Raw genomic sequence first — 21861 nt, forward strand, 5'->3', positions numbered from 1 at the left:
AATCCAGCCAAGGGGGCTGTCCTCTAGCTGTACCACCCCCTCAGTTGGATAAAAACCCTCTCACCATTCAACAGCTGACTTGGGAGCTGCTCAACACAGATTTGCTGGACCTTTAATGCCAGCACCAAACATGACCATGACCATTTGAGCAGCATTTTACTTTTTCTGCTCCCAATCCCTAACAAACCAAAACATTCTGCCCTACAATGCCATTTCCCAGTCCCACCCAACCTCACCAATCACATCTCTACCCTACAGACCATGAAAAATCATTCATTAAGGAACTTACAGTGAAAAAGTTAGCAGAGCCTGGCAAGGGCTGGCTGTAAGCAGACAGAATGCCAAAGAGGCCATCTGGCCACCTCAATCCAACCCAAAAATCAGTTTTCTCCCAAGGGAACCATGACACCATCCAAAACAGGAGCTGTAACAGCCTTGTAAAATCCCAGCTGATGGAAAGCACCTGCTTTACACTGTACACTTACTAGGAACTTCTGAGCTTATGCTTGCTGCACGGTGCAAAAAATAAACCTAATTTACACAAGAATGCAGGTCAAATGGCTTTGACTGTGTGTATCTACTTACTGCACACATTTTTCTGGTAGAACTTCTATCCCTTATCAGGGAAGCACAATGCAGAGGGAAAGACGGCGACAAGACAGCAAAGGTCATAATGCAATTAACTCAAAGACAAAAAGGAGCTACCTGAAGCTTAGTATTGTATTTTTTTTCAGCCTCTTTTCCTAGCATTAGCATGTAAAATTAAATTTCAACAAATTCTAGTAGCAAAGAATAAAAAATCCAAATATATGCAAATATATAAATAGCATTTAAAAGGTGTTTTCTGTTGTGGTGTTTAGGTTTGAGGATTTTGGTTTGGAGTGGATTTGGTTTCATTTTTTTGGGGTATTGCAAGCACCTGTCTGTTGGCCATCTCTGGTGACAACTCTTTCCAAGACAGCATGCTGCTATTCTGCTGATCCAGTGTCTGTCAGATTTCTTTCATGACAGCAGCAAAGTGTCGCTTCCCATCTAAATACAACATGGACTCTGAAATAAGGTGGAGAAAAGCGAACTACATTAGTAACTTAGTGTCAGTACGGGGCAACTACACAGATTGGTAAGATTAAGAAGCAATCCATGCTGTCATGAAAGCATCAAATAAACTTGGTTTGCCATGAAACCCTGTTAAATCATTCAAACGCCATTAGTTCATCTATTAGAATGACCAGTGTTCCAACAGCCAGCCATCTTTTCCGCAGAGTTACGACAACAAAGCATTAATTGGATACTTGCCTCCATATGTTTTGGGGACAACCTGTGGGACCTCATTTTCTGATATAAATGTAAAATGGAAGATATTGGTTGTGTGGTGATCCCTGGTATCTGCATCATAAACCTCAGTGTGTACTCGAACCTGGATGTGGTTTTTTTCTGTGTAACAGACCTGCACAGTTAAGACAAGAGTAATAGTTACTAATTTATTATTGGTGCTGACACACTGTAACAGACTTCACTACACTGTTTAACAATCGAAGTCACACGCTCCCATAATGCGCTGTTCATTATCAGTGATTAACAGGGACTACAGCAAAGATAAGTTTATCTCTTTTAAAAAAGAAATCGACTCCTACCTGTCCAGAAAGCAGTAATAAGGATCCAACCTCAACTGGCCTCTGAAACATGATGTCGTCAACAGATACAATAAAAGGTCTGGAACCCCTGAGCAAGAAAAAGAAAAATTTCTTCTCAAGAATAACCAGGGTGTTTGGAGAAGTTTAAAATATTTCCTCATCAGCATTTGAATGAAGGGTTACTACAGAATAAATCTTTCTTAAACAGGAGGCCACAGAAGTGCTAAAAAATTATGTTATCACCCAAGACAAAAATAACTGGAGGCAAACTCTCACACCAATAAAAATACGCTCTCTCTAAGGACATGTTATTCTATCTTATAACTTACACTTGGTAGGCAATCTTTATGCCATCATTGCTTAGGCCTCAGTTTTCCAAGCACTGACATAAAGCACTTCACTTTGCATCAAGCTAGACACACTCCATTAAACTTACTCATAGACCTTTGCTGGCTGATGACTCAGTCACACTTTCTAAGCACAAGCAGCTACTAGAAGAAGTTCAGAAACCATTCCTCTTGTGTACAGAATGAGAAGATGTGATACTTATTTGGCAGAATGTCTGTTTTATATGGTTAGAAAGAAAACATATCTTCAAAAGTCAATCTCAATAGCTTGGTAAGATAAAAGAAAACAGAAAAGGATGTATTTTCTATCTTGCCATGTGATGCTTAACAAGGAGCAAGATGCAAATCTTTCTGTAAATACAACAGATACTCTAAGTAAAATGAGGCTGTGCACTAAACAGTGCAAGATTCCACTAGACACCTACTTCTTTTCTACTCAGATTGTCACTAGGTTGGTTAGCTTGGCTTCCCAACCTATGTGTATGCACCAGTGCTCTGGATTATATAAATATTCCAGGTCTACAACTCACCCATAGCTACAAGCAATTGCCCATCCCAGTTCAAACGCCTTTCTCATGAGAAAACCCCCAAAGATCCTATTGAAGATGTTCCGTTCCTGTATGTGGAAACAAAAAACAAAACTGCTATATTACACACATTATTTCCAAAGCATCATGCTGAAGTCTGCACTTTAGTTCACAGTATTTAACAGAACTCCCAGCATCTGAATATAGAAAAAGCACTACTGAAATATATATATACACAAGTCAAAATGGCTGAGGCAACTTTACTTAATAGGAGCTCATCTGACTCATTTGACAACATAAAACCTCAAAATTGTATCAGCAACCAGAAGCCTAACCTCAACACTTTGCAAAGGAATCTCTTTACTCAAAATGAGTAGTCTGGGAAGAAAAAAAGGTAATTAAAAATCTTCCATTTTGCAGTGGTAACCAATACAGATAATAGAAAAATGGCAAAAGAAACTGAGATCTAAACAGATTGCAAGGACTGCAGAACTAAAACAAAATAATGGATTGATTAATCTTACAAGACAATTCATGAGTTACTGTTTCTGTAATTTAATTTTCAAAATACCTGAGGATGGCAAATCTGTAGGCCTTTTAGCTTTGTATCTTCCATCCACACTGAATTGGGGGGTAATTTACGACTCCGGAAACTTACTGTCCTTTGGAAGAGACAATAAACTTTATAGCCCACATTAGCAGAATTCAGCAAGTCAAAAATGCACAAATAACAAATGCAGACACACACTGAGGGAAAAAAGACCAACAAAACAATTAAAAAAAAAAACCAACAAAAAAAACCCCCACAAAACAGAGACCCCCCCCAAAAAAGTATAAATTCCTTCACCAAAAGCTGTTCCAACTGACACTGAAGACTTACTTAAATGATACTTTGATTTTTACTGCAATAAGCCTATGCTCCTGATCTTTCAAAAATATCTGCTAATGCTCAAGCTTATGTGAATGAACAAGCTCGAGAAAGGTACATGAAAGAAAAGATGAATCACAACCACAAAGCCTGTCAGAAAAAGCCTTACTCTGTTTTCTAAGTCATAACAGGACTTAAAAGCACATAATGAGCTAACAGAGTAATTCAACATCAAACATGCAGACAGTTTGAGGTTTTCAAATCCAGACAGAATGTGTACAAAATAAAACTGCTAATTTTAGGGGAAAGTATGTCTCACTTTGGTAAACAGCTTTGAAAATAACAACTGTGTAATAAGTTAAAGAAATAACAAATTATCCACAAATACATTGCATTAATGCCCTTAGGCATTGTTCTATCACCACTGGCAATGGATGATTTCCCGCAAAGCTCTCAAATATAACAGAAGTACACCAATAACAGTCTCCCTCAAATAATGCTTTCAGGTATTATATTTAAAACACATTGCAAGGTTACCTGACCAAAATATGGCCAGTTCCTACCCTCACAGGTTTTTTTCCTAGGTATCAAGGCAGAAAACTCTCAGACTGTGTAAGTCACACAGCTGCAAAACCATTCCATTCCCTTATTTGGGTAAGCACCTTTAACCCCCTTCCTCAAGATTATTCCTAACAGCTGGCTCAGGAGCTCTTTGTGCTTATACTGTCACTTTTCACCATCTTGGCACAGCTAACACAACAACAGAAGACTCTTTTAAGAGATGCATATGTCACATTAAAATTTGTACCTGTGTTTCAAACAAAATGCCACAGAATTTAAATGGTGAAATGGGAAAATAAAATGTGTGCTTTTATTCCAGACTACCCTCTTACAAGCACCCACTTAAAAGGCACATGACTTTTGCATAAGACTTCAGTTCTCCTCCACCCCTCCCCTTCTTGCCTTGTGTCCAGGGTATTAAGGAATATGTCATGAATAATATTTCTTTCTTCTGCAGTGGGAGCCATTTTCAGTAAGGAAGCAGTGCTGAAATCAATCCTCTTCAGCTTGTTCACTAAATATTTCAAAAAAATCGTATTACAGTTCAAAGAAAAAAACATTTGGCTTGGCTTTGAACATTTTAACCTGGAATCAGCCATCTCTTTCCTTTTCTCTTTTTCCCCCAAAAGCTAAAAGCTGTAACTCCACAGTCCCATAGATTCAAACAGAAATCTGGCCTTTAGAATTGACTGCATCAAAGAAAAAAACAGGCAGTGCTTCACTGATTCCTCACCAATGTGATGAAGACCTTTTATACATAACTATGATAACCACCCATGGCTCCTACAGAAAACTTCAGTATTCCCCTCAAAGTACAGAAAAACATATCAAAGAAGAAACCTAACAGAACAACCAACCTTCTTCGGTTTTTGCCAATGGTACAAGAATCCAAATTTATGACAGACCTCACTACCATAGGCCACAGTGGTTGAAATTTTAGCTTAAAAGATCTGTTCAGTTTATTCAGTCTTTAATGTTTCTCTAATTCTCTTCTTAAATATTCCAGCTTTAAACAAAAGAAGACGGAGCTACACACTTCTTCCCCTGCTCTCCCCCTTTCTTTTTCTGAGTTTCTTCCCAAAATGAACATGGAATCAGACAGGCAGGGAGCTGTGATGCACTCCGCAGGCCCACCATGGGGGCAATCGATCAGCCAGAGCATTAGGAAAGCCTGTGTTGCACTCAGATCTGAAATGGAGCGAGCAGCCTAGAAACCGAGAACTCTACAGGGGTGCAGAGCACATCAGGACTGACCTTATCTGTCAGTTTAGCCAGAGTTCCCAAGAATGTGATAGCAGGCTTTTAAACTCTCTTACACTACTGTCACGAGACAGAACAAAACATTATTTTAAACAAATGAGGAGCATTTCTAAGCAACACTTCTGAAGTTTACTTCCTTATAAAGTTGAACCTGAGGCACATGTGCATACTACCAGGAAGTATGACATACATTCCCCTTGCTTGAAGACTTTTTCTTCCTCAGGGCTCTCAGGAACTAGTGGATTAACAAATGCTGGCCTAGGGACAGGAATTATTTTTTTTGTTACAAACTTCACAATAATTTCTCCTGTAAACACATTATAAGAGTCTTCCACTTTTGCTTACATACACAGTACAAGATGAAAAGAGATACTTCAGGTTATATCATAGAAATAAATAGATTATTTCATATTGTGCAGGTGCCAGCAGAATATCACATTAGCTTTAACTCTCAAAAGGCAGTTAAATGATCCAACCACTATACAGTATAATTAAGAGCAATGCATCTATGCTTCTTAAAGAGCTAAATCTGTACACATAGATTAAAATGAAGATTTGTCAAGCTGTTTAGAAATTCAGCAAATGAAGATGCGACGATGTAGGATAGTCTAAAACAGATATATAAAACTTGAACGGTACCACTCCTCATAGAATAGAAAGTGCACAGTGCTGTAGCTGGCAAGTGTTCTTATAATCTACATGTTCCCGTGGCAGTCTTATCAACAGCCAAAAGCTGTTTACCACATATACCACTTATCAAAGAAGATATGAGGCTGCCTTGAGCACAAATGTTTATTTTGCTGCACAAATAAGTTTACTCTGACCTAATTATATAACATTTATTTATTGTCACAAGGAAAGGCAAACACTTATTTTCAAGAGCCATTCTTCCCCATAATTTCCAGTTATTATTTTTCTATTTTCAACATTTATATAAATGCTCAGAACAATATATATATGCATACACACAAACAAATATCTGCTGAACAATTCAACTCTACCCCAAGACTTTACTTGGGATGATGACAGAGGCATGCAGATAGGACCTTTTAGCTTAGAATAAACTGGTCCTTCCTGGTTTGCTAAACCTCTGTATTTCAGAGACACACCAGCTCCTTCTCCATGATAGAGCTCATTCTCCCTCTCCTCAGCTCAGGACACATCTACATCAGCTGTTCAAGCCCCAGGCTGCTGACATGAGAGTTTGCTATGGCCCAAGAGCTACACAGCCATGTTTCTGTGGCACTGTAACCAACCTAACATACCCTGTCCCTCTCTGAAAGGTTTTTACTTCACATAGAATAAGTATCTTCCTCATACGGACAGAATGCTTCCAAAATACAACTGGCTTGAAGAACAGCAACTGAAGTTTATATCTATTTGCACAAGTCCATATAGGCTTGTCCTCAGTCAATCTGCTAGTGTATAATTACATCAGTTTTGATGTACATCTTTTGCAAAATAAGTCCTTAAAATGAGAACCATAATTATATACATATATTTTAATGTACAGTATGTTAATGGGTTCTAAGAAAATATTATAAATCTGAAGGAAACCAACCTAGTAACTATTTCTGACATTATCAGGACTAAATAATTATGTCAAGAAAACCCCCCTCATTAAATATATCCTTCTTCATTAAATACAGGCAATTATTAAAGCTAGTTAGAAAATCATTTTTTACTTTTGCAGGCTATACAAGAAAGAGGTAAGAAATAGGATCAATTTTTCTGGTGCTAGGAGTCATAAACCAAAACTAAAACTAAGTAGCCTGTTAGTTTAATGACTAAGGAATTACAGAAAGAGTAAAACCAGAAAAGTAAGAAATTTGGGTTGGTTTTTTTTATGTTCTCTGAATACTTATCAGTTCCATGTTACTTACATAAGCAAGTTTTAGACTGAGTTATTCTGATGACACCTATCGTGTCTATTAGGGAATTAATGGCATTATTCACTCAAAGAGTATTTGACCATTAAAACTCAATTTTTTCCAGTTTTATAGCAAGAAAGCAATTAATTCTAACACCTCTCAGAATGCAGGTGGGTTTCTAGCAGACTTATTCACTTCTGTGTTTATATGGCCAGTCATTCAAACACAGGGAAGATCTGATAAAAAAAGGGTCAGATTCCAAGACTAACAGCAATTCCTGGTATCATCTGACTGCTGAATCAATGCTCTGAAGCTTGCCACAGGAAAGTAACACCAGCAAGAAACACTGACTATGTGAACTGTCACCTACACTATAGGCCTTCTACACATACATAGCAAGCTGCCATGTTTGCTATTTTCACCACAGCAGAAACTTTCCTGTCCTACAACTTACCCTTTATTCTCTGGATCCCGGGCCACCATGACAAAGGTTGCATCTAACACAGGGCTGTAATCACCATCATGTAGCTAAGAGAGAGAGGAAACAAATTAGATTTTAAAACTATAATTGTAAATGTGCTTAGCAAGCTATTCAGTTGACGTCAACTATGCCATCACACTGTTAATGTTGTTTACTTTCCGACTCTGTCATCCCATCCAAGATCTCTCATAACAGGTCAAAAAGAATGAAATGACACAAATTAAAACTCTAGTTTCAGGAATTCTGCAATGTAAACATTACACTGAGAATGCTTATTAACTACTACTTTCAGGTGGGTAGGGAGGAAATCAATGTAGGCATTGTAAAAGGACACACTTACCCTTTATTCTAAGAAATGCTAGAACATTTTCTGCCACTAACAGATTGCTACGATTGTCAGCACTGTGAGTTCAGACAATAAAGGTAAAACATTATCTTCTATATCAAAGACTTCACTTAGGGTGGCAAACTGAATAAAAAATATTTACCTGTTTCTCTGAATATGGCCACTAATACCACTTCAGTGCTCAAAGCTAATTTGCTACCCTAAATAATAGCTAAATTAATGCTTCAGTTAACTAATCAATTGACAGTAAATATTCAATAGAAATGTTAAGGATTTTTTATTTTAATTATTAATACTCCTCTTGCTTCCTGCACAGTGTTGCCTTGTTACAACCTTCATTTGTTTTTCTATTATTTGATAGTTCATAACTTACTACAAAAATTGTGCTACACAGTAGATAAGATGAACACAAGAGATACAATTTAATAATGAATCTGAATATCCACATTAAAATCTATAAATTTTAAGGTAAAGGGAAAATAAAGTTTGTCAAAATCAAGGGGAATATTAGTTAAGAACATGCAGAGCACAGCAACCTATTTTTTCTCTAGGAGTACTGTGTTTCAGTTTAATTACAAAACACTGGTTAAGAAAAATGCATGTCTTGAGAGAAAAATTAGCAACAGAGTATCTTGCTGCATCTAGACTAGTGGAAGTTGTCTTATTCTTGAAACACTAGGGCTGCCTCAAGCCTTTTAGAAACAGTTATTCTAGAAAATTTAGTTATTTTAGAAAATTTACATTGCTAATATCATCCAGAATTTCCCCGAAGCACTTCATGCCTGTAATGAAATGGACAGAAGTCACAGGAACTAACCTGCAGCATGTGCATCTTCACTTCCATTGAGGTCTTCCCAACCCAAGAAACATTGCCTGTGAATTTGATGTCACAGTCTGGATATATAATCCTCTTGCACAAATCTACAAGACAAACGTAAGAGGCTGCTACATTACTCACATCTAACATTAGAAAGACTGGATTTTCTAAGACATTTTTGTGTTCTGTAAGTGGCAACACATGCAAAGACAACCCAGAAAAGATGGTTGTTGCAAGGGTCCACACTGCCAGCCTGCAGTTTCTGCCGTGTCAGACTTATAAAGCCAGAACAGGAGAAGGAAGTAGGCACACAGATGGCAGACCTACAGCGGTGTTCAGCAGAACATGTGACACAAGCAAGATCCAGCTTCACCAGAACAAACAACTGTTCAATAATGAAGCTGAGAAACTCACGTGCCAAAATAAAAACAAACACAGAAGTGCAGGAAGCATGAGTTTGTATTTTGAAGGGAAAGGAAATATGAAATGTGAAATGCTGAAAACCCTCTTCCCTTCCCCCTTCAACAAAATCCATAGTACTCAGAGTTCAAAACCAAAACAAGATGAAGTGAACTAAACAGGAGAGTGAAAAGGTATCCTCAGTAACAACTCAAGGAAGGCAATAGCTGCTGAAAGAGTAAGACAAACAGATGAAACCATTTCTACTGACCAAACTGCCACTTACTGATTTTATCCACCAGAGCTGTAACTATTGATAAAGGAGACTTTGGCTGCATCTCCTGCTTGGTGTGAGTGTAGCAAATAAGAACTGTGGAGAGACCAAAAACTAAGTCACCTTTTTAACAAAAACTTCAGTGGAACAGACCAAAACCATCTTTGTGAAGCATGAGAAGTACCTGTAAAACACAAACTCAAGTATCATTCAGAGTACATGACTTCCACATTTTGTGTATGTAACTCACAGGATTGCTATAAAGAAAAATGATTCAGCAGCTATCTCAGTTATATGCATATTTACTTACTACAAATAGAAATGTAATTGACCACTTTAAATCAGCTCCTCGCTCCAGATCCAATTCCACGTAATCTCTTCCCTCTACCCCTGCAGCCCACAGTTTCAGATCCTTCCTAGCTTTTATTTTGATTTCTTGCAGGTTGTCCAAGGATACATGCTGTCTGAGGACTTATTTTCAACTACTGATTCCTTTAAGGAGGTGCAGATTAGATAAAACTGTGCCTTACAGGTATGAAAGCATAGTCAGACATATTTATCACACTGTAATTACTACTAGCCAAACCACTATTTAAATTAATTAGCTCTGCTCATAAGAGCACATCCAAGTAAACAGACTTCTTCGAGTAATACAAGGCTGCAAAGTAGTTTGGTTTTTTTCCTAGTACTCATGTGATTTTCACTCAATACAGATTTCCATAATCAAAAGTATCTGTTTAGACCTAACAGTGAGACATGCAAGAAGAAAGATTTCTGACCTTGCAGGTCATCTAAGACATGTTTCCCTAAAATTACTGAAGTCACAATTCTAAAAATTGTTCTGCCTATCAATTCATGGCCATCAATATGATTAGTAAGAAACTGAATGGGATTTATCAGAATACTGTTGCCAAAGAGAAAAATCTAAAGTCAGTCAGACCTCTATGCAGTATATCTGCTGAGATCAGAGAATATACCGGGCGGGGGGCAGGGCAGAATGAAACAGTACACTGTCCTGTGCAAAGTGCTGACCACCATCCCAAATATTGTGTAATTGGGACAGAATCTTGATTAACCCCATTAAAACAACATATCCCCAGCAGAACTGACTGAAGCCCACTATGATTACAAACAAGGCAAAGATATTTTGTGCTCCAACACAAAAAAAAATGAAGAACTTCACAGATTTCCAGAGAAAATAAACAGGCACAGGGTGAAAACCAGGCTCATCTCATCTACCAATAGAGGGTAGTACCAATAGTTTCAAGTCTCCTTTTCTAATTCAAGACAGGTACTGAAGCCAGCACCTTCCCCGTCCCAGAAAGAAATCTAGTTGTTTTGTCTATCCTCAATAGATACGTGACACACATTCATTTGTTTCTCTGCCTTCCTCAGTTTTGCCCATCTGACTCACAGTCTTTCTTTGCTTCACCCCCGCAAAAAAAGCCCTGTTCCATTCAGGAATTTCTCTTAATAAACACTTATTCTTTGTCAAAAACCTCCATCAAAATGTTCCCAACCAGCTAGAGAACTTTGATGAAGAAAGAAGTCACCTGGTGACATTTTTAGAGAAAAGTATCTCCAAGTTACATTAACAACCTGTCACTTGTTTTAGCTTAAAACAAAAGTCAAAGAACTTGAACTTTTAAAGACCATGAATAAATGAAAACGTGATTGGGGGCGGGGGGGGCAGAAAGATCAAACCCTAACTCATGAAACAACTGAGTCACTTTTACCCTAAACATCAATTTGGAGACAAAATCCAAGAATCTATAGACTGTTTTCCATTTTTCCTCAATGGATAGTCTGTTCTTTCCACATTATAATATCTTCTCCCCAAAGGGAAAACTGAAATAGTTGCACCTCAATATCTGTTAGGTTTTGTGTTGGTTTGGGTTTCTTTTTTTAAAAGCAAACTAATTTGGTTTGATTTGAAATAGCACATTCTACAAATTTTCTGATTTAATACTCAATGCAGATTCATAACCTAGGATCATTTCTCAGTAAATTATTCCTGACCTGCTCCCTTACAAAACTGGCAGAGGCAAGAATGTGAAGCTAAGCAATTTTACTTCTGTCCTTTATCATTCTTCTTTCTCCTTCAGCATCAGTATCTTTTGGGGTTTTTTCCTTCTCCTTTGAGATAGCGTGTTGATGTGATTCCCTCCCTGAGGTCATACTATGCCAAACAGCAGTGAACAAACTCACTTTGTCTGCATTATTTCTGCATTCTTTACAAGGGCGTAGATACATACCTCCTAAACTGTCAAGATCTTCAAGTATCCTTCCAAACCTGTAAGATACAAGGTTTTGACAATTAAATAGCTACATACGTAGTAAATGAAAGTTAACACTATGCTGTATATGTAACATGGTTCCTCTGTTACCTTACGCTGTTGTGTACATTCAGGTACTTTTCTCTTATTTCAGGTTGACTTCCTAGAGGTAGAATAACTTCCAAGTAGCTATCCTTCATCCTCCTAGGAGGGAGATCTTCCTGCCGTTTTGCCAGTAAAGTATAAAGAGCTTTTCTTTCTTGCATTGCTTGCACATGATCCCTGGTAAGGAAAAAAAAACACTGGAGTATGACAACAGAACTGCAACCACAGCTAAAAAATGTCACATTGAAGATTACGAAAATGAAAACAAAACAGTAGTAAAAGCAGCAAGACACAGTAAGCGTGCCATGAAAAGAATGTGAAATGCACATAATGAGATATGCTAAGCAAGACTACTGAAGAAAACATTTACATATTTTTGTGTACAAGTGGCAAGCACATACTTTGCACTAAAGAGATGAACAAAAATTATCTAATTCTGAATGCTACCAAAATGGTTCCCCTTGAAAAGAACAAATCAGGCACAATTTAACCTATGAGGTTTTGTGTATATTTATGTCTTCCATAGCTACCATATCACAACTCTTCCCACAGTCCCAATTTTTGAAGGACTGTCAACTTACAATCGCTCCCAAGAAGTAAAGCATGTACAGTGTTGGTTATCACTAACAACAAAGAAAACTAATCTGCTAAGACTTGCTATCATCCACAGGTGAGTTCTTCCTTTACAGCATCAGTTCATATAGCATACACTTGATCGGCAAGCTATAAGAAAGGGGAAATTAATCTATTTCCCTCTCTCTTCTTACCCAGTCTTCTTATGACCATATCAGAAGGTTATAGAAAGAAATAACACAGGGAAGGGAGCACTATGCCTTCAGAGCTGCTTTTCCAGCACCAAGTAAGAGGGGTTGCAACTCTCACAAAAGAGTAAAGGCCAACTTGCTGTCACTTCTTTCCAATCTACCAAGTTGGTTCCTCGCACAGGTATCTACAAGATACAACAACCTTGCCCAACATTATCTCTTACCTGTTCCCCCAAATGTTTCTCCTCTTAAAAGTGCAACCTGACTGAATAAAGCAAGTATTTCATAACATTCCTAGAATCAACAACAAAGCATTAAGAACCGCTGGGTTAAACATGCAACAGTTCCAGTATAAAGCCAACAAGTATGCAAAACTATGAATCCATTTCATAGAGCAAGAGAAGGCATGTAACCAAACTTAATTTTAAACTTGTGGAAATGTGTCATTCATTCAGTTGTGCATGCTGCATTGCTGAGACCTGAGTGCCATTGTGTTTAACAAAACCAATTAAAAATACATAAATAAAAAGAAAGAAAACAACAGAAAGAACCTTTTCATCAAAAATAATGTATGTCTTAAGTTTTGACTTTGGATAAATTCTGGGAATTAGCCATTTAAGATGAAGACTTTTTTGCTTTGAGTTTTATTTTTGAAAGAGAAGTACAAAGCAGTCATGCTGCAACATATTTATATTCCCTCTTTTCTGTTTAATAATTTGGGGAAAAATATTAACAATCCATGATCAAAGAGAAAAAAAGTCTAGCAGAAAATCTGTTTGTTTGTTTGTTTTAAATATGAAATATGGTTTACCACATCTGAACAACAAAGCTACTGCAAAGTTCAGAGAAAACAGAAAGATAACAACCTCCTCCAGGGGGTTAATGTTTGAAGTAATGCCACTGTATAAAAATAGAATATATTAGAGGACAAAGGAAAGATGCAATGTCCAAGATGATTCACGTTTATGCTTTTTAAAAGATTTGTTTCTAAGGTCTTTCAGTGAAAGGTTTCAGAGAAATTATATCAGAGGGTAAATCTTAATCAGAGAGTAAACCAGAAATTTGTCTACAAGCACATAGAGACCAAACAATAAAAATTTAACTATGTTCTGTTTTCACCAGTGCCATCCTGGCTCCTCTGAGGTCAGCAGCAGAACTCTTCTTGACTTCAACTTCAGAATGTGCTCTTCAATATACAGAAGTATTGGTCTCAAGGCAATAACATTTTTCAACAGACAAATACTGTTACACACCACAGTACCAGTCATACAGTAACAGTAGTTGATCTAAGTATTAACTAATGCCTGCCCTAAACATTCTGAGAAATTACACTATTTATTTCTGAAATGGCCACAACTCCATCTAGACTGTAATTAACAATGAGCAGATTAATAGTTTTAATTACAATTTAAGTACAAAACCAGAATAAATATATGCACAAAATATTTCTTTCTGATACAAAATGCTACTGGCCTTTACAAGAGCAATCACAAACCAAAGTTTCCTTTTAGCAAATACAACAGCCAAAGGCATTCCTCCAACATGCATCTATCTCTCCTCTCTCCCAGCAATACAGCTGTATGTGCATCCGTCCTTCCCTAGTTCCCATTTCAGGACCCCTGTCTATCAAGCTGTTCTCTTAGGTTTGTCCCCTTCAGCCATTCTATGGCCTAACTTAACTAAAGCAGCAGGTGTTCGGTGTCCACATGTATCAACTCTTTGTCACTCCATTTTAACAGTATGATCTCAAAGGCAACATGATCCTTGTCCTTCAGATCGCCCGTATTAACCCTGCCATTCTCATGCGCTCCCAGCTATGGGGTCCCCAGCTTTATTTCTTCATAGTAGTTGAAGCATACAGCACTCCACAAACCATTTCTGCTGTAATTTATACACCACAAGAGACATACCTATCTAAGAAAAACACTGTTATGATGATCCTGGCTTCAGCCTACTCTCTTGCCAGGGTTGGAGCAGTGCAGAAAAAGAAATTGATAGAAGATCAAGTTTTTCCAGAGCCTCTAAAATCTTGATCCTCAGGTAGTATTTCCATATGGCGAGGTTCCTTCCCAGACATTCTGGGCTGCAGGAAAGGTTCTTTTAAGTGCCCTTTTCAGCTGACCTACTAAAAATTTCAAGCTCTCTCATGCTTAGACAGTAGTCTTACTAAGCAAAAATCAGCTTTCCAGATACAGACATTTTCTTTAGTGTGACTCTAATCCTGTCTAGATAAACCTAGTCAGAAGGCCTGTACGCATTAGACACTCCACTCAGGCAAGCATCTCTTCATTTCCCTATCAGTGCACAAAGTGTGAAAGAAGAACTCAGCAAACACAGCCATAAGAAAACTAACAATCAATACAATGAATATGGCAACAATCAAACTGCAATACATAATTCCCCCAGGCTATACTGACTTTAAGAACTGATAACAGTGGAGGATTGCAGTCAACTCTGGCTTATTCAATGTAATGGAGGGGGAGGAAAGTAACCTGAATAAAGCCAAAACATCAATTATTTAAACTGTACGTAAATTAATATTAAACTACAGCAGAGAAAAGCACAGCCCAAGATACAGCTGACTAAGGAGACCCCAGTCCTGAGCTGACAATTTTCCAAAGTGACATGGGTGCTGCCAGGCCATTCATAATGCAGCCTGCTTCACACTGAGCCAGCTCAGCCGCCTCTGAATCCAATGCAGGATAAATCCACCAGCATGCTGGTAATCCACCAACAAATAACTCAAGAGCAACCAACAGCAATGTAACATTTCCAGCCAGACCCTACAGCTCTTACACTTTCACTGGATTCAAAGCTGATGGGAGAATCTTGTAAGCATTAAGATCACCTATTTTCTTCCTTTGGTGATACAAACCTTCTTGTGATCCACAAAGTAACAATTCAGAAACATCGTTTGCATTACTTTTTAGCTGAATCTTCTTTCTTCCCCAGTCAGCAAGCTAACATTGTTAACTTCCACTTCCACAACCCTGAGCTCTGCCTGGGTTTCACAGATAAAGTAAAATACATTTAATGTACACTGTACCTCCAGTTGGTGGATGCTCCCACTATTTCCCTCAATCTGCTTCGCACTGGAAAAAAAAAAATCAAAAGCAAATCAAGCTTAGCTCTGCAAGTGATGAACATGAGGTTGAGATTGCCTGGTGCTAAAAGGCACCGTCCTCATCCCAGAACAGAAAATTCAGCAAATTCATGCAATAGCATTCCAGAAAAAAAAGTCTAGCCAAATTCTCTGATGCTGTTAGTAGGCATATCACAATAATGGGTTGAGTAACATGATTCCGTAGCTTATTGTGTTTAGCCAACAAAAAGTGTTTGTTAATGCAATCAAACACCTGCAGTGCTAATTAGCAGTTGAACGCCACAGTGGATCAGGATCAGGTTGAGAAATTTTGATGTGAAAATATTTCAGCCTAAACACAAACAAAACTGTGGAGATAACACAAATCAGAAAGCCATAAAAGAACATAAACAGGAACAGTGCAGCTGGGAGACAGGGAAGGAGGAGAGTACATTTTAAATAATCCCACCCACGAAGGCAGGTAATGGCATCAGACTGGCTCTTGACAGCAGGGTTTCACAGACTAAATTTTTATCATTCTCAAAGAACACATTGTTAAGACACTGAAGACAGGTCTACAGAACTGGTTCCTGCACTATTTGCAGTATCAGAGTTAATACAAGTTCTCCACAAGTTTTTCCTAAATTTCAAGAATAATCTGCAAAGCAGTTTCTCTGCTCTTACCTCGGATGAGGTTAAGTGTGCTAACATCCCACCAACTCTACCAAACTACATCATCACTATTAAGCAGGTAAATGTATGCTATTTGGAAACACTTGAAAACAAGCAGCAACAATTCCCAAGCTCAGGGCAGAAGCTGAGAATTGTATAGTTGGGATTCCTTGCTTATTTACAAAGATTTTTATGCAAGGGGGTTCACATATTAGGACAAAATAGTTAGGTTCACATCAAGGAAGGGCTACCAAAAAACCAAACAAACAAACAAAAAACCCCAAAATTTCGATGAAACTGAAAGAGGGCTGCTGGATCTCAAGGTAATTATTTATACTCGCAGGTTATTACATTTGGCACTTTTCAAGCTAAATGCTTGGTCAGTGTATTCGCAGTGACCAGCAAGCTGTCCAGTGAACCCTGGAGCGAGCAAAGCCCGATTTCCTCAGTATTTAAATCATATACCCCTCAGCCGGATTTGCTCGGCTTTGCCCCCACTCCTCCACACACAGCCACTTCAGTTTCTGCTGCTTTCCAGCCCAAGTCCCCCACACCATCACCACCACTGCAACAACCTCCCTTTTATTCCTTCCCCTACAACACCTTCAGCACCCATTCCTGCACTCCCAGCCTAATTCTATTGTGCCTGCCCCCTAGACAAGCACCAGCATGAGCTACAGTTAGCCCAGAGATAAGCAAGGGGCTGAACACCAGCGAGTCAGCACAGAGATCCTAGTCACTTGCCAGCTGCCAGCAAACACCATGGTCCATGGCTGACCCCAACACTAGCTCCGGCACCCTAACAAACCTCTGATTCAGAAGCCAGTTTTCACAAAGATTGTGGAAACACGTTTATCTTCATCTATTTCGGCTGACATCAAGCAACAACAGGTTCTGGAAGAAGAGGGTGACAAGGAGATAGATGAAGACAAAATAGATTGCTTAGGCCTCATTTCTTTATGAAATTAGGCTAAAAAGGTCTTTTGAAATTAGAAAAGTTTCACTACAATTCTAAGGAAATAAAAACTATGAAAGAAACTGATTTCAAATCTTAGAGTTAATTTTTTTTTTTTTTTTTTTTGACAGGGGAAGGTCAGATTCATTTTTCTTAAGCAACAGCAGGCTTGTTCACAGCATAGGTACTACTTTCCTGTTACTCACACTCCACCTGTGAAGCTGCCATAGCATGCTTTGGATCTACACAGTGTTAGTAGAAACACTGTTACAGCTTTTAGAACACAAAACCTCAATTCTTCCAACAGTGTGCAGACTGTGCTGGGATGGAGGGGGAATATACAGCATCTTCTCTTTGTTTAAACCAAGTTCATCTTTCTTTTCAATTCTAAACAGGTAAAAAGCTTTGAAAAAAAACCTCTGGTCCAAACCTGTAAACATGTATATATGTCATTAGTCCCATTTAATACTTCTGATTTCAGTTTTAGGCATACAAGTGAACATTCGCCAGGCTGAGACCACATACTTTTTATTTTAACAATAAAAGGGACAAAGCATAAAAGTGTTTCTAAAACGATGCCAACCTAATTTTACAGGTTCATAAGTACATAGTTTTTTTCTTCCCTTCCCCTGGGGAAGACTACATTGCTCTTACAACAGAAATTTAAGTAAGTTATTAAGCACAGAAGTCCATAAACTTTTTCTCTTTTCTTATCTGGCAAATGTCTTAAAAGTGCAAAACAATTGCAGCAGACGGGGCTTATCCATCATTGCACATTTCACAGTATCTCCTAAACTCTGATCAGTGGATCATTAATGTTGGAGCAGCAGGGTCTGAGTATATTTGCACTGCGACATGAAGAAGGACACAAGGGCAGCTGGACAAGATCATTGCATTCATCTCTGCCCGTGAGATCCGTGTCCTCTTGTGCCAGTGTCTCTCCAGGCTGTATCCACGTTCACGTAGACCGCTATGATATATTTTACTGCCAGTATAGTATAGATTGGTCTGGACTTAATGAAAGATACAGATTCAAATGTCTACCATGAAGCTAAGTACTGCAGGAGTTGCTGCATAAGAGATTTTGTATCCCACAAGCCTCTTGGAAATGTGTTATCCAGCATGCCACCAGAAATACAGTGTGCTGACAGAGATCTAGGACAACAACACTGCCACAGAGCCACTGAAGGCCAAGAGGCTTTAAGCAAGTCAAAAGAGAAGAGTAATAGCATTCCATTTTTAATTAACGCTAAAGTAAGGAAAAACAGTAGCTGTTTAGTTTAGTGTTATAGCAAATATTTTAATATGTACAGATTACCACAACACACCATTATTCACATGAAGGGGTAAGTGTCCTGTGGAGTGGAAAACACAAGTTAGATGAACAATTAAAAGAAACAATGCAAACTACATCTAGTAAGGAGTTACCTGATTATTTTACCTGCTCGAGTTCCATTTAAGCATATGTCCTGCAATTTTAGGAAGCAACTGTAGGCAACCTGTCTTTGCCTGATTTACACTCAGTATCTTTGTGGTTTTAACTGAGTTCATCCATTCCTTCAAAGACAGCTTTGTGGTTCCTTTGTCTACTGGCTCTGTGTAGTATCTGTTTGCAGTGTAATTCCAATCAGTTTTTCAGACTCAGTGTTACCATGTGCTGTTGACAAACACTACTAACTTTGGAAAGAGTATCTGGAGGATTTTTCAGAAAGTGGGATGAGACTTATCTCAGAGAAAACTTCCAAAGTCCTGCTTCATGTAGCCTTTGGGAGAACCATGGAAGAAGTGAGGACATTCACAACCGAGACCCAAAGTTGGGAGGAAGCATATGAAAAGCTAGTAAGTATTTGGTGTTTCATGAAAGCATAGATACCAAATTAAAGGAAACTAGTTTACATATCAGCAAAAGTTTGTGTAATATTATTTGTTACAATCTTGGAACAGAATCTCATATATTTACAGTTATAAAGTCCACGGAATATTAGTATTCCTTGAAAACAAACCAGAGGCAAGGCCAGCATGGCTTCACAGCTTCACTATTTTTACTGGCCTTCTAGATGGTATCATTATCAAATATCCAAATAGAGAGCAGGGTAATATTTGCAAGAATGCAATATTCTGTACCCTTGCTTCTTTCCTCTATCATTCCAAATTACTATTTATTAACTATAATGAAAAGAAGTTATCTAACAATTAATAACCCTCATTTTCTCTTGTACTGGATAACATGTGATTTCTATTTAGAGAACAAAAGGGGAAAGAAGATCTCAGAAACAAGCAGAACTCCAAGACCATGAAGGAATTATTTGTACCTGGCACCAGCCCTTTTCCTCCTCCCCTTTTCTCAGTACCTGGGATTAGAATGCAAGAAAACTTTTTTCAAAGCTTCTGCAGCAGGAACATTATGGCTTATTACTATTAGAGCACCAAAACAATCTTTCAACACAAAGCTCCATTGACAAGAGCATTTTCACAAGGCAATGCTGCTGATCTGATTAAAAGATTTCTCTAAGTTACAAAATTAGTGGTATTAACACACTAAAAATTCTGTAAAACATCATTTCCACTCAGGTCCTCCATTTGTTGGCCATTTTATATTCCCCTGGTTTCTACCTATTTAAAAAAAAAAAAAAAAAGTAAATGTTTAGTTAGCAAAAAAAAAGGATACTATAGAGTCAAAAAAGATCAAGGGCAGGTTTAAAAGGCCATTAATTTTTTTTTTCTGCTCCCCAGACTTTGCTAATTCAGGGCTCATGACCTGTGTTGCACTTGAACCTTTGATTATAACTTCATTTATGGTAATGAATGTCAGTTAGAAAACAGCAATGTTCCTTACTCTGCCCTTTCATTTTATTCCTTCTGCCATAGGATCAGACGAGGCTTTGAGCAGCCTGGTCTAGCAGATGGTGTCCCTGTCCATGGCAGGTGGTTGGAACTAGATGATCTTTAAGGTCCCTTCCAACCTAAACCATTCCATGATTCTATGTGTCTCTCCAGTGGCCATAGTACCTTTCTGTACTACGTTGCCTTTCTGTGGAGAGCCAACTTGAGAAGCAGTTGTCCCCGCAGAGGAAGAATCACATGTACTGACAAGACTAAAGAACCAGATGGGAGATGAGCCTCCAAATCTACAACTTCAATGACTGTGCATATTTGTTGCCATTAACCTCCAAACACACATAGAAACATTGCTACGTCTTCCAAAGTACAGCCAGTTACCTTACCTTCATTCATGTCAGGAAGGTCTGGGGAGCCAGTGGTCCCAGAAGTGAGTGTCCGAGCCAGAAGAGAATGAAGCTTCCTCATTGTCCACAACCTATAAACAGAAAAGAAGAATTTACTGTCATTAAAACTAATGCCATGAAAGTAGTTTAGGATTTATTTTTGGAATGGTGCTGATTACTTTAGAAACCACACTCTTTATTTTTATCCTGATTTTTAGAACCACATACAATCAGCACAACAGTTCCAAGCCAGCTGAAATTTCAACTCATTTCGGTCCTCTTCTGAAAACAGGAAGAATGATTCACTGGTAGTAACTGTTATCTTCACTGACTCAGTCACTCAGATGTCATGGAACAAACAGCAGCTTCTATCCTGTAGACAGGTCCATGTGCATCTGGGAAATCATCCATGACCTTAACCATAAACTTGTCCTGCATTTGGCAGGCGTCCATAGCAGTGGAAGGTGGAATACCCCAAGAAGGATATCACTAGGCCTACCACACAGTCCCATTCAGCTAAGCCCGGTCTTTTCCTCTCTGGCTTACTACTGCTGCAACTCAGAACAAGCCTAGTGTGCAGGATACAATCCTCTTAGCTGTTCAGTAAGAAGGGACAACCATGAGAACCCTTCAGAGAATGTAATCCACCCAACAATTCATAAGAGTTCAACCAGGTGGTAGCCAGTGTGATTCTTCCAGGCAAGCAAAACTGGTAGCACAAAAACATGCAGAGGGTCAACAGGAATAAAACCCCTCATGATAATTCACAGTGTTATCCTGGCAAGGCATATGAACTCTGTCCCTTAATTTTATTCATCTTAGGCTGGGGTTTCACCTCAAAAAAGAGGCAAGTCCCCAGGCACCAGCGGAAAAGTAGGGCCACATACTTATCATGGAATCATAGGATGATTTGGGTTGGAAAGGACCTTAAAGCTCATCTCGTTCCAACCCCCCTGCCATAGGCAGGGACACCTTCCACTAGACCAAGTTACTCAAAGTTCCATCCAACCCAAGTACGTATCTACACGTATATATCATGTACACACAAATTTCCTCTTGTCTGCAGGTATATGAGGGGTACTTAAGACAGCAAAAGGGAACACACACACAAAAATAACCCAACTCAGAAGCCAGCATTCTCGTACACACCAGAGATGCCATGAATGGCAATGGTGAAAACTGTGTAAGTGGTGCAGCCTCCGGACCTGTGGCACAGCCAGGGAATGACTCCCAGCTCAACCCCGCGGGACCCTGTCACGCCCGGTGCCATTTCAGGCGCCCTGAGCAAGGTGACAGGCGCTCCCCGCACCGACGGGCCAGCACGGACAAGGCCAAACGCCATCACCCAAAGCTCCAGGCAGCCACGCCCGGCAGCGCCCTGCCAGCCATCGCACGCTT

The 21861-nt window shown here is 38.8% G+C and overlaps 1 protein-coding gene across 2 annotated transcripts; it reads right to left on the reverse strand.

The window, feature by feature from the left end:
- Positions 1 to 991: 991 nt before the first annotated feature.
- Positions 992 to 20545, reverse strand: ACOT9 (acyl-CoA thioesterase 9). Of its 2 annotated transcripts, none has more exons than XM_010020695.1 (14): positions 20464 to 20545; positions 15577 to 15622; positions 11773 to 11943; positions 11641 to 11678; positions 9398 to 9481; positions 8713 to 8816; positions 7523 to 7596; positions 5388 to 5455; positions 4340 to 4451; positions 3080 to 3170; positions 2512 to 2597; positions 1635 to 1722; positions 1297 to 1447; positions 992 to 1050 (listed from the first exon to the last, which is right to left on the reverse strand). In XM_010020695.1, exons 1-14 carry the CDS (start codon positions 20543 to 20545, stop codon positions 992 to 994), a joined length of 1254 nt encoding a protein of 417 aa, XP_010018997.1. The 2 variants fall into 2 exon arrangements, with proteins under 2 accessions (XP_010018997.1, XP_010019005.1); XM_010020703.1 differs by lacking the exon at positions 20464 to 20545 and adding an exon at positions 18568 to 18577.
- Between the last annotated feature and the right edge of the window lie 1316 nt (positions 20546 to 21861).

This window comes from Nestor notabilis, unplaced genomic scaffold, assembly GCF_000696875.1.
Source record: "Nestor notabilis isolate BGI_N333 unplaced genomic scaffold, ASM69687v1 scaffold19770, whole genome shotgun sequence".
In the NCBI taxonomy this organism is placed as follows: Eukaryota; Metazoa; Chordata; class Aves; order Psittaciformes; family Psittacidae; genus Nestor; species Nestor notabilis.